Below are 14,067 nucleotides of genomic sequence, written 5' to 3'. Positions count from 1 at the left end.
AAACAAACATACATCTATATGCTTTCATATGTATTTTTTCAAATATGCATACATTAATATGTGTGTCTACACACACAAAGAAAAACAAAAATTAGAAACATGTCAGCTGACATGGAGAAACAAGCTTTATATAAAATATTTTCCTTCCATAATCCTCAACAGAAATTATTCATATGGGTAACTGAGAACTTACTGTATTTGTAATGAAGTAAACAATATAGTCAACATCTTCCTATTATTTCCAACTGAGGAAGGAAAAGGGGCAATTTTAAAATTCTAGGAATAGTACAATTCCTCAATTTGATTTATAGTAAAGTTATTTTAGCTCAACGTGGATTTAAGCCTTTTCATTGCTAAACATGTTGGAGTAGTTGTCTCTAGAGAATAAGATCATCGCCCAGAAAACTGTCTTCTGAATAGATAAACTGAAAGCACCCCAGTTCCTTAAGACAGCTGACCAGCAAGCAAACCACACAAGGCATCCAAATACCACCTTGATTTTAATGTTCTGTAGTCGATTGTTGCCTTATCTTTTAGCTTTTACTCAATCACTTATTCACTCTCTTTTTCCAAGAATGTGTGCCTGTGCTTCTGTGCCAGAGAGAAAATGGACATTAGCTGCTCATGGAACTGTTAAAATATTAAGACGAGAGAAATTGCAGATGTCTAATGGCACGATCATCTCGCTCTATAGATGAGAAAATAGAAGCTCAGGCACTTTTAAGATTTACATGACTTTCCATGTTCTCATATTTATTTGCACATTTCTATGTAGGTTTCTACAACATCTGGAACCTACTTCAGTGGTTTATTTGGAAGACTAATTCAATATGGAGAACTTAACTTGATGACTTGTACCTGGTAAAGATGCTCAATAAACAGAAATTTCCTCTTCCCCTGAGTTTCTAGCTATTGGTTTCTAAAATCTTCTTGTTCAAATTAAAAACTGAATTCACTTACTTACATGTAAGGCATTGACAAAACATCTTTATTGTTGTGTGTATTTTGACAGCTATGACAGAGTTCCTTAGTTATGACAGAGTGGCTTAGTTCCTGGCCTAGAGGAAATTCCCAGTAACTATTACTACTTGAAAAAATTAAATTGAAATCAAGTACCTAGTGCTATATATTTGTGAGGTAATAGTATTCTTTCTCTACATAGTCTGAAGCCAGATGACAGCAAAGAGCTACTACAAGGCTCCTTTTAACTCTATGCCAATTTTAGAAAAGAAAGAAAATTTCATATTTCCTATATTCCAAATTCAGAAAGTTTGCTCTGGAAGATTTCTGTCTAAACTGTCCCCATGAAGAGTTGGAAAATGGCATATCCAATGTATGGAATACTGGCCAATAGACTTGAATTTTGTCATTGGCTCCAGTAAATTATGTACTGTTTAAATGAAAAGAATCTATAGTTTTCTCTGGTTCTCAATTACCTCACCAATTCTCGCTCTACTCCCAATAATAATAACAACAATAAGAGTAAAGTGCTTCCCAGGTTCCAGAACCTCAGATAAACACTTCACTGCCGTTATCATCATTTTTAATCTTCGTACAACTCTATGGATTGGTGGTACTGTATGCCCTTTTTATAAAGAAGAAAACTGAAACACAGACGTTAAATAAATTGCCTAGGACTTCTCAGCCAGTTAACTTCAAATCTAAGTCTGCCTGACTCAACCCTCTAAATAATTCTATGGACTCCCTAAGCCTGCCGTTGTCACCATCAGAACTCCCCTAGCCATATATTGGAGGCAAATAGAAAAGGTAACATGATTGTAACCAAAGAATAATTAATAGAACATAGATGGTAATAATTACCATTTGCTAAATACTTGCTATGTGCTTTAGATGTATTATTTCAATTAATTCACCATGATTGACCTGAGGGGAAGGCATTATTGTGATTGCTATTTTCAAATTGATCATTACACATTGTGTGCATGTACCAAAAATCACATTATACTGCATACATATGTACAATTATTTTGTGTCAATTATTAATAATAATAAACGCCAAAGAGGGAAAAAGTAGAAAAAACATTAGCACCTATAAAACTATTTTTTGTTTATAAAAATTTTTAGAAATCAAGAAAACTGAGGCTTTGCAGGGTTAATCAATTTAATAAAGATCATTCAATCAGTGCATGGCATAGCTTAAGTATTATTTATTTGATTCTAAAGTCAGTGCTTGTAATTACTGCACCAAACTATACCCCAAATTTATATAGATTTCTAAAATAATCTTGAAGATAGGATGTTTCTATGTTGATAGAATATTTTGTTATTTTCATATCCATAATTCCCGATTAAAACATTTTTCTTAAATTCTAAGGTATGTGAGATTAAAGCTTGCAATGGATTTAAGCCTTCTCAAAGATGGGCACTTTCAGGCAACAGGGCATTGGTCTGTGATCTGGCCTACACTATGTGGTCTACCTGGGCAAAGTCGAATAGAAAGTTGAGCTTCTATCAAGGGAAAGATGACCTTCTTTCAGATTCTATTGCAGAGTGTGGACATCGATCAGCCTGGGTCATAGATGTAACAGGGTATCATATGTAAAGCACAATTTGAGGAGTGTGAAATAGTGATTCCACTTTCGCTGGCTCCAGCATTGCACAGATATGACATCCTCATATACCTACCAGGCAAACAGCTACTGAGGATCATTTCAAATCTTCTGGAAAAATCAACTAGCTCAAATCAATCCTGGTTCCACCAGGATTTGTTTAGTTTCACTAAACTAAACAAATTAGTTTCCTAATCTGTGAAATGGGAATACTAATAGTGATCGCCTTACAGGAGTGGCTTTAGGATTGAGTGAATTCATACGTGTAAGACACTTAGAAATGTGACACTACGTAGTAAGCATCCACTATCTGCTAGATGGGGTTGTTGTTATCTCTCAGTTTCTATTTGCCCCTCTGGACCATTCTTTGCAAAGTAAAGATTCTTTTAATGTGTCAAATGATATGTGTGCATAATCATTTATTTGATATTGCAAAAGACTGAAAAAATTCTAAATTATGGGACTCAATTTCATAAATTATGTTTAGTATGGAATGCTAGTCAGTTATAACAAAGAATCAAGAAACTGTTATTAAAAATGTCCCAAGATTTGTACTTAAATGTAAAAAAAAAAAGCAGAAATGTGTTATATTGTTACCATTTGTAGAAAAAAAAGAGAATAATACACCTTAATATTTGTACCTAATATTTGTTTATATATCCATAAAAGGTCTCTGATAACTAGTAAGCTAAAAAAATGTTTAAGTATTTTCTAGTTGGAGAGTGGGAACTGGGAGATGGAAGATAGGGGTGGAAAGATAACTTTTATGCTATATTTTTGTTTCTTAAATATTTTAAGCCAAGTCCCTACCTTGATTAACTTTTCTATTTATACTTATTATTAATAATATCATTATTATTATTTCTTTATTATCATCATTTTACACATGCAAGAAGGGATCCTGGAAAGTTTTAACTAGAGAAAACTGAAAGAAAAAAATCAAGAGGAAGAGTTGTCAAAAAACATATTTCATAATTTTTTTGAAAGCTTGGTCAGCCCACCTACTTTGGATAATAGCACATCTTCCCATTTATCTGTGGTTTGATTGCTTAGACTGCCCATAGCCCTGTAATCTGTAAGATTATTTTTTCTTAACTGTAGATTTTATACTTGATTATATGAGTAGCAGAGAACAGTGCTTCTAGACTTCTAACTGCATATTTTGAATATTCTAGCAAGATCAATTGAATTAGGGGATGTGTAAATCTCCTGAGAGACCAGATAGAGCCCAAGAAAATGAATAAATGAGAGTGAATGAAAGTTCTGAAGACTAACAACACAACACAACATCTAATAAGACTTACAGCTTTATTTCTACTAGGAAAAAGGAAGGAAAAACAGTCATATTTTAAACAAAATATTTAAACAATTATTTTACTTTATCTAAAAAAGCCTCCAGAAGAATGAGACCACCCTAGGTTGGAGAGCAGGCTCTTTACAAGCTATTGCATTCCTACATTTTAATTCAATTATAAAATCCCTCTGTACAATTTCAGGGAGGCCTGGCTCATGGCTACCATACTCCCCAAAGGCATAAACAGCAGATTAGTAAAGAATAACTCTGGCTCACTTTAGACTGAAGAAAATAATCTAAAAACATTAACTTGCATAGCCATTCAAATTATTGCTGCTTTTATAAAATTATCACAGAGGTAATTCTCTATTTTTTCCTTTCCCCTTTCTCCAAAACTCAGCAGTTCTTAGCAAAATTGTGAGCTACTTTCCAAATAAAATTTTAGGAAGAGTTTCCAAGCACATCTATGGGGCTAAAAGAATTTTCGTGAAAGGAAGAGAAAAATAAATAAAATAAATAATATCTAATAAATAACTCAGACAACATTGATTATCTACAAACTTAAATGCCAGAAAATGCTAGCTTCGAGGATGGACCCTCCCACAGTCCTTCACAAAGATAAGTTCAGTATACACTCAGAAAGCACATACTATGGCTTTGTACGTCATTTTACTTGCCAATTTCCTCTAGGGCAGATTGTGATGAGGGGGACCACTTTGGCGGCTGATGGGGCTTAAGATCTCTCTGCAAGGCTACTTTCAAGTGAATTTACAAACCAAGGGTGCAAAGTACAGCAGGGTAAGTGCTGAGAGCAAAATGGAAAAAAATAACTTATACTGTAAGGAGATAATAAATAAGAGAGGTGAACAGACAAGATACACGTATAGTTGGCAGATTTTAGGGGATAGCTGAGCTATAGAAAATGACATACTAATATGTGTTATCGTTTTTTTAATTGGCCCTATTGATGAACCCTGCATGCTAAACGTATCCTTTCTGGCAGGAGCAGGACCTAATCTACTATCAAATAAGTCATTCAGGCTCTGGTTTGACTTAAATAACTGTCCTGGCAGATTGAACAAGATAGGAAAATTTCTCAGGTCTTATTTTCTGAAAAAAATACAGCTTTATGAAGTTAGTGTTGATATAAAGGAAAGAGGAGTTACATAAAGAAAAATAAGCACTCTGCAAATTGGGTTAAACCTGTGATGAAGACATAGTTGGTAAAAATATTCACCGACCTTGTATTTCATTTCTGCATCCTTAAGTTTGGTCACCTGAAATGTTATTTACAATATGTAATAACATATTCTATCTTAGAAGTGAGGAAGAGGTAACAGCTAGTGTAGGGGGAGAGATAAGGGACTATATATATGTTGGAAAAATTTAACCTTGGTCAATAAGTTGATTGGTGCTTGTCCTTCTGGAAAATATGTTGGTGTGGACAGAGGTGGATGGTTTTAATCATGTTTAACCACATGAAATTCATCTTGCTTAAAAAAAAATCCACTGGTTTTCCCATGGGCAACTGTGAGCTAGAGAGAGTCCCTGAACTATGGTAGTTATTACAGCCAATAGCTATTTTATTGCTCTTTAATATAAACCTGTGTTGTGTTTTGATTCTAACAGCAGCACCTGAGCTGCATCAGAAGTTCTGGAGCCCTCTGGTTATGGAGGTCATGGTCTAAAAGACTTATATATGTCCCATTAGTCGTAGGAGTCTGAGGCTTCAGTGACTTGTGTGCCCTACGTCTAGTACTGAGAAAAATGGTTTTGAAATATTATCAAGAATAAAGTTGGCATGAGGCCTCTATTATGATTCTCTATTATGGTTCTTCAAATCATAAGGAAGATATGTTCAACTTTTAGTCTAATAACAAATAGAGTTGATCTCTAAAGAACATGTTTTGTTCTTCACAGTGACAGCCATGTTAGACTTTTAGCTTCCAGGAGTTACTTTTCAATAGATACAAAGAAGTCCTATCATTAAACCCAAACAAACTTTGCATTCTGTGAGCCAAGAGATATGCACTTTGTGTTCCCTCTGATAACTCAATTTGATCATTCTATGCATAGCATCCCTTTCCTATTATTTCTCTGTTCTTTCAGTTTCAAGAAGTTGTCAGGAGTGATCACTACAGTTATAGAATTTCAGAACTGTGAAGGACTTTAGAAATCATCTGGACTTAGAACAATTGCCTCATATAAATACAATTTGTTTAGTTACAATTGCTAGTAAATAAACAAAGGCCAGAAATAGTAAATTAATTGGCATATATTATGCAATGAGTTTTTTGCACCACTGGAATAGGGCCCAGGTCTTCTTTTCTATTTTCAAATGGTTGTTAAATCATCAAATATTTTCACTTGAGGACCCTATAAAGAAATCAATGCAATGTGAGGTGATGAGAAAAGAGGTGATAGATGAAAGAAAGCCTAAATGGACTTGAACTATTTTTTTATATGTATCCATAGGGATCCTTTAAGGTCATTGAATCTTTAGCTCAACCACTCAAATTATGGAAAATGTCTCCACGTCATTCTCTGAAACATTGAACTTAACTGCCTCACTCAGTGAAGACTGTATTGAGTTGGGTCCCAATACCATGATGGGGGTAGGAATCATAGGACATGTCTATAGGAACATCATAACGGGGGGTACCAGCCTGAAAAGGAGTTGAATGCACATGCCCTGAGCTTAGACTTGAAGAAGGGTAATGTGGCATGAAGCTGTAGGATTTTTCTAGGTCAGGAGACCCATCTTGCTTCAAGGAGAAGTTCCCACTGATGCTCAGAGGTGGAGTGAGTGGGCCCTCGTAAGGGGGTGTACTGCAGTCAGGTAGATGACTCCCAAAGGACGATTCTCCCAAACTCTTGAATACTTGGGGCTTGAGATGAAGAAGATGTGTTTCCATATGGCCATAAGGAGGGCTAGGCAGCCCCGGAGACTGATAGTTGAAGTTGTGGACAGAGATGGCAGAGTCACAAATAGGAGATTTATCCTCATGCTTCTCCAGGAGGACAGACTGAGGGCCCAGCTGGAGACATCCAGCCACCAGGTTGCTTGTGGGCTGAGAGAGTCCTTTACAGAGCATCTCCACAAAGCCTTTCCCTTCAGGTGTCTGGCCAGTCTCCAGAACTTCAGATAAAGCCCAAATATAGTTCCTGGCCAGTCTAAGAGTCTCTATCTTGGAAAGTTTCTGGGTTTTAGAGTAGCATGGCATGACTCGCCTCAGGTTATCCAGGGCATCATTCAGGCCATGCATCCGGGTCCGTTCTCTGGCATTGGCCTTGACTCTTCGAGCCCTGAATCTCTCAAGGCGAGCTTTGGTCATCTTCTTTTTCTTGGGACCCCTTCTCTTAGGTTTCTCCCCATCTTCTTCCTCTTCTTCTTCTTCCTCAATACTGTCATGCTCTTCAGTTAAGCTGCTGAGCATCCCATAAGTACCTGGTCTGCTCTCTTCCTCCTTCACCTCATTTTGGGAACCCAGACCTTTATCCATCCAGGATGGTGTGTTGACTAGCTCTCCCATCTCCTTGGATTTCACATAAGTTTTTGACATTTCCAGTCTCTGGAAAAGGGAAGTATCAAAGGTTAATTCCTGTGAGTACCTGATTTTATTTGAAACTAAACTTTTTTATATGTAATTATCTTGTCCAAGTCTTCCATTCTAAATGACAAATCCAAAACTGAAAGAAATTCCCAAAATACTTCTTTAGTTATGGCATATTATAAGAAAATATACTATAGTAAAGGAAAACTGACTTGATTATTCATTGTAGTGTTAGTGCCTAGCTCTTTTATTCTTAGATTTTAATCTCATGAACATTTTATACAAAATGACTGAGATACGAGTCCAAAGATATATTTTCTTTCCTTCCAGAATCCAGAATATAAAAGGGGAAAAATGAGATGAGTATATAAATTACTGTCCAAATAGAGATATTTCTGAAAGTGAAAGAGTGTGCTAAAAATAAGTATATCTGTGTAATAATTATCATTATTACAAAACAAAAACCCATCAAATAGTCAAATAAGCACACTGTTGTATATTTACACCATACAAAATAAAAAACTGTAGCAAGATCGTTCAGACTACTTTGTATGTGTTCTACAAAAAACTACTCAACTTGTATTTAGAAGCATTTCACATCCATCTAGCCTGTAACACCCATGTTTCTCCCCAGTATTGCTAACTGGTGGCCTCAATCATCTCCTTCAAGTTGCCCATGACACAACTGGCTGGTCCAACACATGACCATCAAATATTACTCTCACTATCACCAGAGGAGCATTCTGTTTTTCAGTAAGCACTTTGTGTTCTGTCTAGTGTGAGTTATGTTAGAAGTGTTAGTGACATGGCATCTTGAAAGGATCATGAAAAGAAAGGAGGGTTATCACTGATCATCTTTCAAATTTGCCCGTATGTTAAAGTGAGAACTCTTTGCAAATGCATCTCACACCATCAGACAAGACCATGGCAACAGCTAGGAGTGCAGCCAGTGGTCTACCAAACCTATCCAAGGTTTAGTGCAACTACTATATTAATACTTTGTTTAAAATGAAAAATCTGGAACAAATACTAGTGGAACTAGTGGAACAGAATATAGTGACTGCTAACACAAGTGAGGACTATTTCAGGCAAACACAGGAATAGCCTGACTACTTTAATTCACTAACACATTGTTTAATCAGAATTTTGTATGCAAAATTCACTATTTGAAAACCAGAAGAGGCTGGTGATTTAGTAAACATTTTGCATTCAATTCTGGAAGAATTTGAATTGTTTTAAAGCTTGCTAAGCAATTTTTAGGCATATGGTTTACCAAATAAAAGTATCTGATAAGCCCCATTGGGGCATCCCAGTTTACCAGTTACTCTTTGAAATATTAAACCCACTATCACCTTTTATTATGAGAAAGAGGAGAATGTAACAAACGTTTTCTGTTCTATGAAGCTTGAGCCTCAAATCAATGAACCCAGGGATTAGTATGTAGCTTTTAAAAATAAAGATATATTATTTGATTTGTTTCTGGTAATTGGAGCTTGTTTTCCTTGTAACCTCATTTACCTCCTATAAATAATTAATGTAACTGCACTGTGAAAACAGCCTAGGTTTCATGTTAATCAGCACGGAAATCATGTCAGCTTGACTTACTCACTTAATAAGGCTTCCTGGGTAAGCAGCTTTATTGAAAACACACATTGGAACCTATTGGTCAACTGGCTGCCCAGGCCAACTCGGAAAATCCCACTTTTAATATGGATGATAGAGCTTGTGTGCTGAGCTGCACTTCTAACTCAGGCAGATATCCAGAGGGAGGGTAAAAAACCTAATTAACTTTCTGTTAAAGTAACACGGCTCTTCCAGAGGCAGGTGCACTCTAAGGCCAAAAAGGATGGAGTGGGCTTGGGAAACCTAATGCTCCCCATGTAATTATAATTATAATATATAAATGTATAGCATTTTAAAGTTTACAGAGCACTTTTGCATCCATTAATTCATATGTTTCTTATAGCAAACCTTTGAGGGAGATAGAAATTGTTATGCTCGTTTTATACTCAAGGTCACTGTGGGTCAGGTAGTTTAAGTGATGGAAATGCAAAGATACAGTGCTGGTGGAGTGGGACATAAAATCAATTCTTCTTACTTTACATCTTAGGTTTTATGTTTTTCTTCTCCTTGTTCTTCTATCACAGCTACAGGAAGAAAGCACTTTGGCTTCAGGAGACGTACAGCAATAGAACTAAGTCAGCAGGAGTGACCATCATCCAAAGGGTGTTCTTTGAGGTGCCTTTTAACACTCGTATTCCAGGATTTCTTCATCTTCGAAACGTTTCTCTTGTTGCTTTCACCCATATATTCCCCCTCCCTCTCTTCCTCATCATCCCCCTTTTTCTCCTTATCTTCATTCTCTTATCTTCATTATCATTATTATCACTGGCTCATAGTGAGATGCATGAAAAGGACAGAAGGAAGGAAAGAAGGAAGGTGCAAGACAGGAGAGTCTCCCGAATTGCCTCTGGATCTGAACACCATCCTAGTTGGGGACTTAGCCTTTTCACTATCCCTACCTCTGTACCTCTGGACTCTTATTAAGGTCTGTCAATACTCGCACACATCAAAATAAGTGAGATTGGGAGGATAGAATAGGCCACCTTTTACCTCTAACATATTTAATGGTTTCTGTAAGAGTCAAGGAGCTGCTTTCAAATCAGCTTGTTGGTGGGTATAAACACAAAGAATCAACTGGCTTTGGCCAAAGTAATGAAAAGGTCAACCAGTTTTCTTTCACCTTTGTCCTCTTACTAATCATGAGAAGGACATAGATGGCTCCAATTTAACTCCCTCTGTTCTCATAGGTGCTGGTCCATTAACTTCCAAGAGAATCCCATGAGTATATAGTATGGTTTCAAAAAAATGGAAGCTAGAATAACACAAATGTGAACTCTAGTCCCAATTCTTCTAATTCCTGGATTGTTGATCCCAAACTCATTACATAAAGTTCTCTGTTCTTCCATTTCCTCTAATAAAATAAGGCTAACATAGAGGTTATGTGATTCTTGTAAGAGAAATAAAGACATAATAAAGAATTTTATAGCTGTAAATGCTATTAAACATCTATATATTTATTTCCTGTTTTTTCTTGGGTTTTCTTATCTAATTATTCACACACGTTTGTTTATCCAAAAATAAAAATTATTTCTCACAGATGAATAATAAAACAGACTGTATCAACTAGTATGTCTCTTATTATCTGAATATTACCTCTGATTGGTTTAGAAAATCATCTGACAGTTACTCAGTAGCCTGTCATTTTTCCCATGGTGGGATAGACAGCACAGACTCCAGTGTCAGATTACCTGGACTCAAACTTCAGCTCCACTATTCACTAGATACATGAACTTAGGCCACTTTCATAACCTTTATCTGCCTCAGTCTCCTCCTCCTTAAAATGAGAATAATAACAATCCTACCTCATAGGATTATTAGGAGCATAAAATGAGGTGATATATTTGAAGCATTTTGAATAGTGTCATACATCATGAATTTCATGTAAGTATTATTTTGTTCTCCTAAACATCACCATGAATTTTTCTGGCCACTTGGAAAAGAGTAGGTACAATTTGAATCTGTTATTAATATTGATTTTATGTCAACAAAAGCCAATGACTTCATTTCAACATCTATTTGAAAAAATTTGAAAAAATAAATACACCTACTCCTCCAATCTCCTATTGAAACTGAAATCAAAGGTTCTGTTCTGCTGCAAGAGGTGAGGAAACCAAGCCCTATCAACTGCCTCCACTGAGTTGACTAGAACTCTTCCATCATATTTAAGATGGAAGTTAGCTCCAAAACTTTCATTCTATTTTATAATTGGGAGAAAACTGTTGGTTTGACCTTCCTATTCAATCACATACATTTTCAGGTTCATGAACCTTCTGTATTGGGAATACAATTTTCCCACCAAAACCAAATGGCAGAGCTCTGAGGGCAATATGCAGTGTCTATCAAAGAGAAGTGAAAGCAGTGAATGCCAAGACTTCTGAAATATAAAGAAGAATGTTTCTCTGACTTTTTTCACCTAAATATTTTCAATGCAGTTTTCTCCAGAACAAGTACCTAAATCTAATGTTGCTTTCAGCCTGTTAAGGAACCATCTCAGAGGTGTACTGAAAGAAGCATGAAACGAAGACTCTTTCATCACTCACTCATTAAATGAGCACAGAAAAATTATTGTAATTATTGTATCCTTAGGGCAAAATGAAAATAAGATTGTCTTTCCTACATCATTTAGAAGTTTTCATGAAAAACAAGAAGATAACGCAAGCACAAGTACTTTGTAAAATTGCTATGCCAATGTGAGGGTTGGCAATTGTTTCACAGAAGCTGTTTGAGAAAGTCTGCAGCACTATCTCACAAAGCATCACGATATACCATCTTAAGGTTGCCTCAATTCCTAGGAAAGAAATTAGCTCACAAATTATATAGGAAGTAGATTTGAATATGACAAAAATCAATGAATACTGGCTCAAGGGCCAGAATCTGGCCCTTCCCTACACATATACATAAACACATTCTGATCTTATAAAGTCCATTTTTAGCCATTTGGCATTTGGATTTTCTTTTATACCTACATAATATAACAGAATTTTCCTCTTTCTATAGGATTCTTCAGTGAAATTTCAAGTTTAGCCAATTATTTTTAATTCAAAATATTTCTCATATTTTTTAAAATTTTAGATCTGTTATAGCAAAATGTTTGCTTAGGCAATGATTGTTACTACCCAATATTTTTACTACTAGAGCCAAAGTCATTAAGCACTACTACTATGTGAAGCTGTCTTGGAATTCTTTCTACACTTTTACAAATTTTTTATTTACTGTGGAGATGTTTCAACTAATTAATAGGTAAGGGGAACTCACATGTGGATTTGTGATAGTTAGATGGTGTCTCTCCTCTTAAAAGCTGGTGATAATCTCTTTACCTTATGATCTGATGACTAAATACAACAGAATAGAGGCTGTCCAGCCCAGTTTCTAGGAAATCTAAGAACTAAACAGACTAAATTCTTTTCCCGGAGTTGCATAGTCTTGGCACTAAAAAGACAGAATCCAGACCAGGATCTTCACAAGTTGTACTGCTTGGAAAAAGCCAGTAGGTTGTTCTATGCTCTTCTTTTCTACTCTACTATTTTCCCCCTTATTAATACATGTGCACATGTATGTACATGCATGCACACACACACACATTTTGTCCAGCAAAGCCATGTAATACTTCAGGTGCCATTGCCTCACATCTTAATAGTAAACAGAAGTTACTCAGTCTCTTACTTTTCCCTCCATGTGCTTCAGCATTTCACCTCTGCTTCGTCTGTCAAAAAAAATGAGGGTGGGGGAAGGTATTTTACATTTCATTAGTATTTTCTGAGTATACTTTTTTCGTGGGCAAATGATGAGTGTGAAGCAGAGAAAGGAAAAATAAACTTGGACATTCTTTTTCTTCTAATTTCCCACCTGAAAGAGCTGAAGCAAAGGAAATTTCCCCCACCCCATGCCAACTATTCAAGTATTTTTAGTAAACCAAATAGTTAATGGTGAGAATCTACCCCGAGGACTTTCCACAGTCTTCTCTGATTCCTCATTCTGTTTTCCTTTTCCTGCCTCCCCTCCGTCCTTGCATAGTCCTAAAATGCTGTGAGCAGAGTGGTGGATTGGGTCAATTCTTCCAACCTACTTGCTGGGCCACCTTGGAAAAGCAGTTAAACTTTTTGACATTTTCACCACTAGCAAAATGAAAGAGTGGCTTTTACGGGAATTGGGGGAGATCATCTGTAATCTTCACTTTATTAAAATGACTGTGAGTGTCTATGTGTTTTACTTTGGGTGGCAAGTGCTATACAATTTAATAAAATTATTTAAAATGTTTATATTTTTCCCTAAGTGTTCCAATTCACTAGCTTTCACATTCCAAGTTTTCTAAGTCCCACTTCCTCCTGCCTTACCCAGAAGAGACTTTCCTCACCCCAACTACTCCTCTAGGTGAGTGGGAACTTCCCACAGAAACTTTAGCCGCCTTACTTCCCCAACCACTGGCTCACCTCGGTCACTGGCAGTTCCTGGAGTGAACTCTGTGAATCTGCGTCTTAGAGGACAGTCAGAGAGCCCAGTCTCCCTGACCATCCAGATCGTAGGATAAAGAGATGCTTTCAGCTATCCATGTTAAACCCGGTTGTTACCTCTTAGAGATTCCACCGGGTCTGGTTTCTCTGGCTGCGCCTTATTCTACTCCTTCCCTGGAGTTCGGTATGCTCCTCTAGGACGCCTTCGGGCTGATGACTCTGCTGCAGCCGGTTTAGTCGCCCTTCAGTACCTCTTCTCCCTGGTTAGCTCCCCGCAGAGGAGCTTTCAGGACCACAGCCTCTGGGCAGCTCCTGCTCTCTGGCCGGAGCCTCTGACTTGCTGCAGTTTTGATTGCTCTCCCAGCTGACCAGGGAGGAGTGATGTTGCCCAGAGTCTAACTCCTCCCTTTCCCCAGCCGAAAGACACGCCCACTTGAAAGGCTCCTCTGGCCAGGTCCAGTTTTGCCGCCTGTTTGTTTCTTTAAACAGAGTTGGGGGTTGGTGGAAGGGGAGTGGGGGAGGAGAGTTGCTGAAGTTGAGGAGTAAAGAAAAAGAGGACTGGAAACCTTTGTGAT

The 14,067-nt window shown here is 36.9% G+C and overlaps 1 protein-coding gene across 1 annotated transcript; it reads right to left on the bottom strand.

The window, feature by feature from the left end:
• Positions 1-3,859: 3,859 nt before the first annotated feature.
• On the bottom strand, positions 3,860-13,842 carry NEUROD4 (neuronal differentiation 4). The gene is made up of 2 exons (XM_017857360.1): positions 13,472-13,842; positions 3,860-7,436 (listed from the first exon to the last, which is right to left on the bottom strand). The coding sequence occupies exon 2, from the start codon at positions 7,425-7,427 to the stop codon at positions 6,432-6,434; it is 996 nt and encodes a 331-aa protein (XP_017712849.1). The 5' UTR covers positions 7,428-7,436; positions 13,472-13,842; the 3' UTR covers positions 3,860-6,431.
• Positions 13,843-14,067: the final 225 nt, after the last annotated feature.

This window comes from Rhinopithecus bieti, unplaced genomic scaffold, assembly GCF_001698545.2.
Source record: "Rhinopithecus bieti isolate Rb0 unplaced genomic scaffold, ASM169854v2 scaffold_45897, whole genome shotgun sequence".
Taxonomy (NCBI): Eukaryota; Metazoa; Chordata; class Mammalia; order Primates; family Cercopithecidae; genus Rhinopithecus; species Rhinopithecus bieti.
The sequence above is the reverse complement of the archived record's forward strand: the minus strand, read 5'-3'. Positions and strand labels throughout refer to the sequence as shown.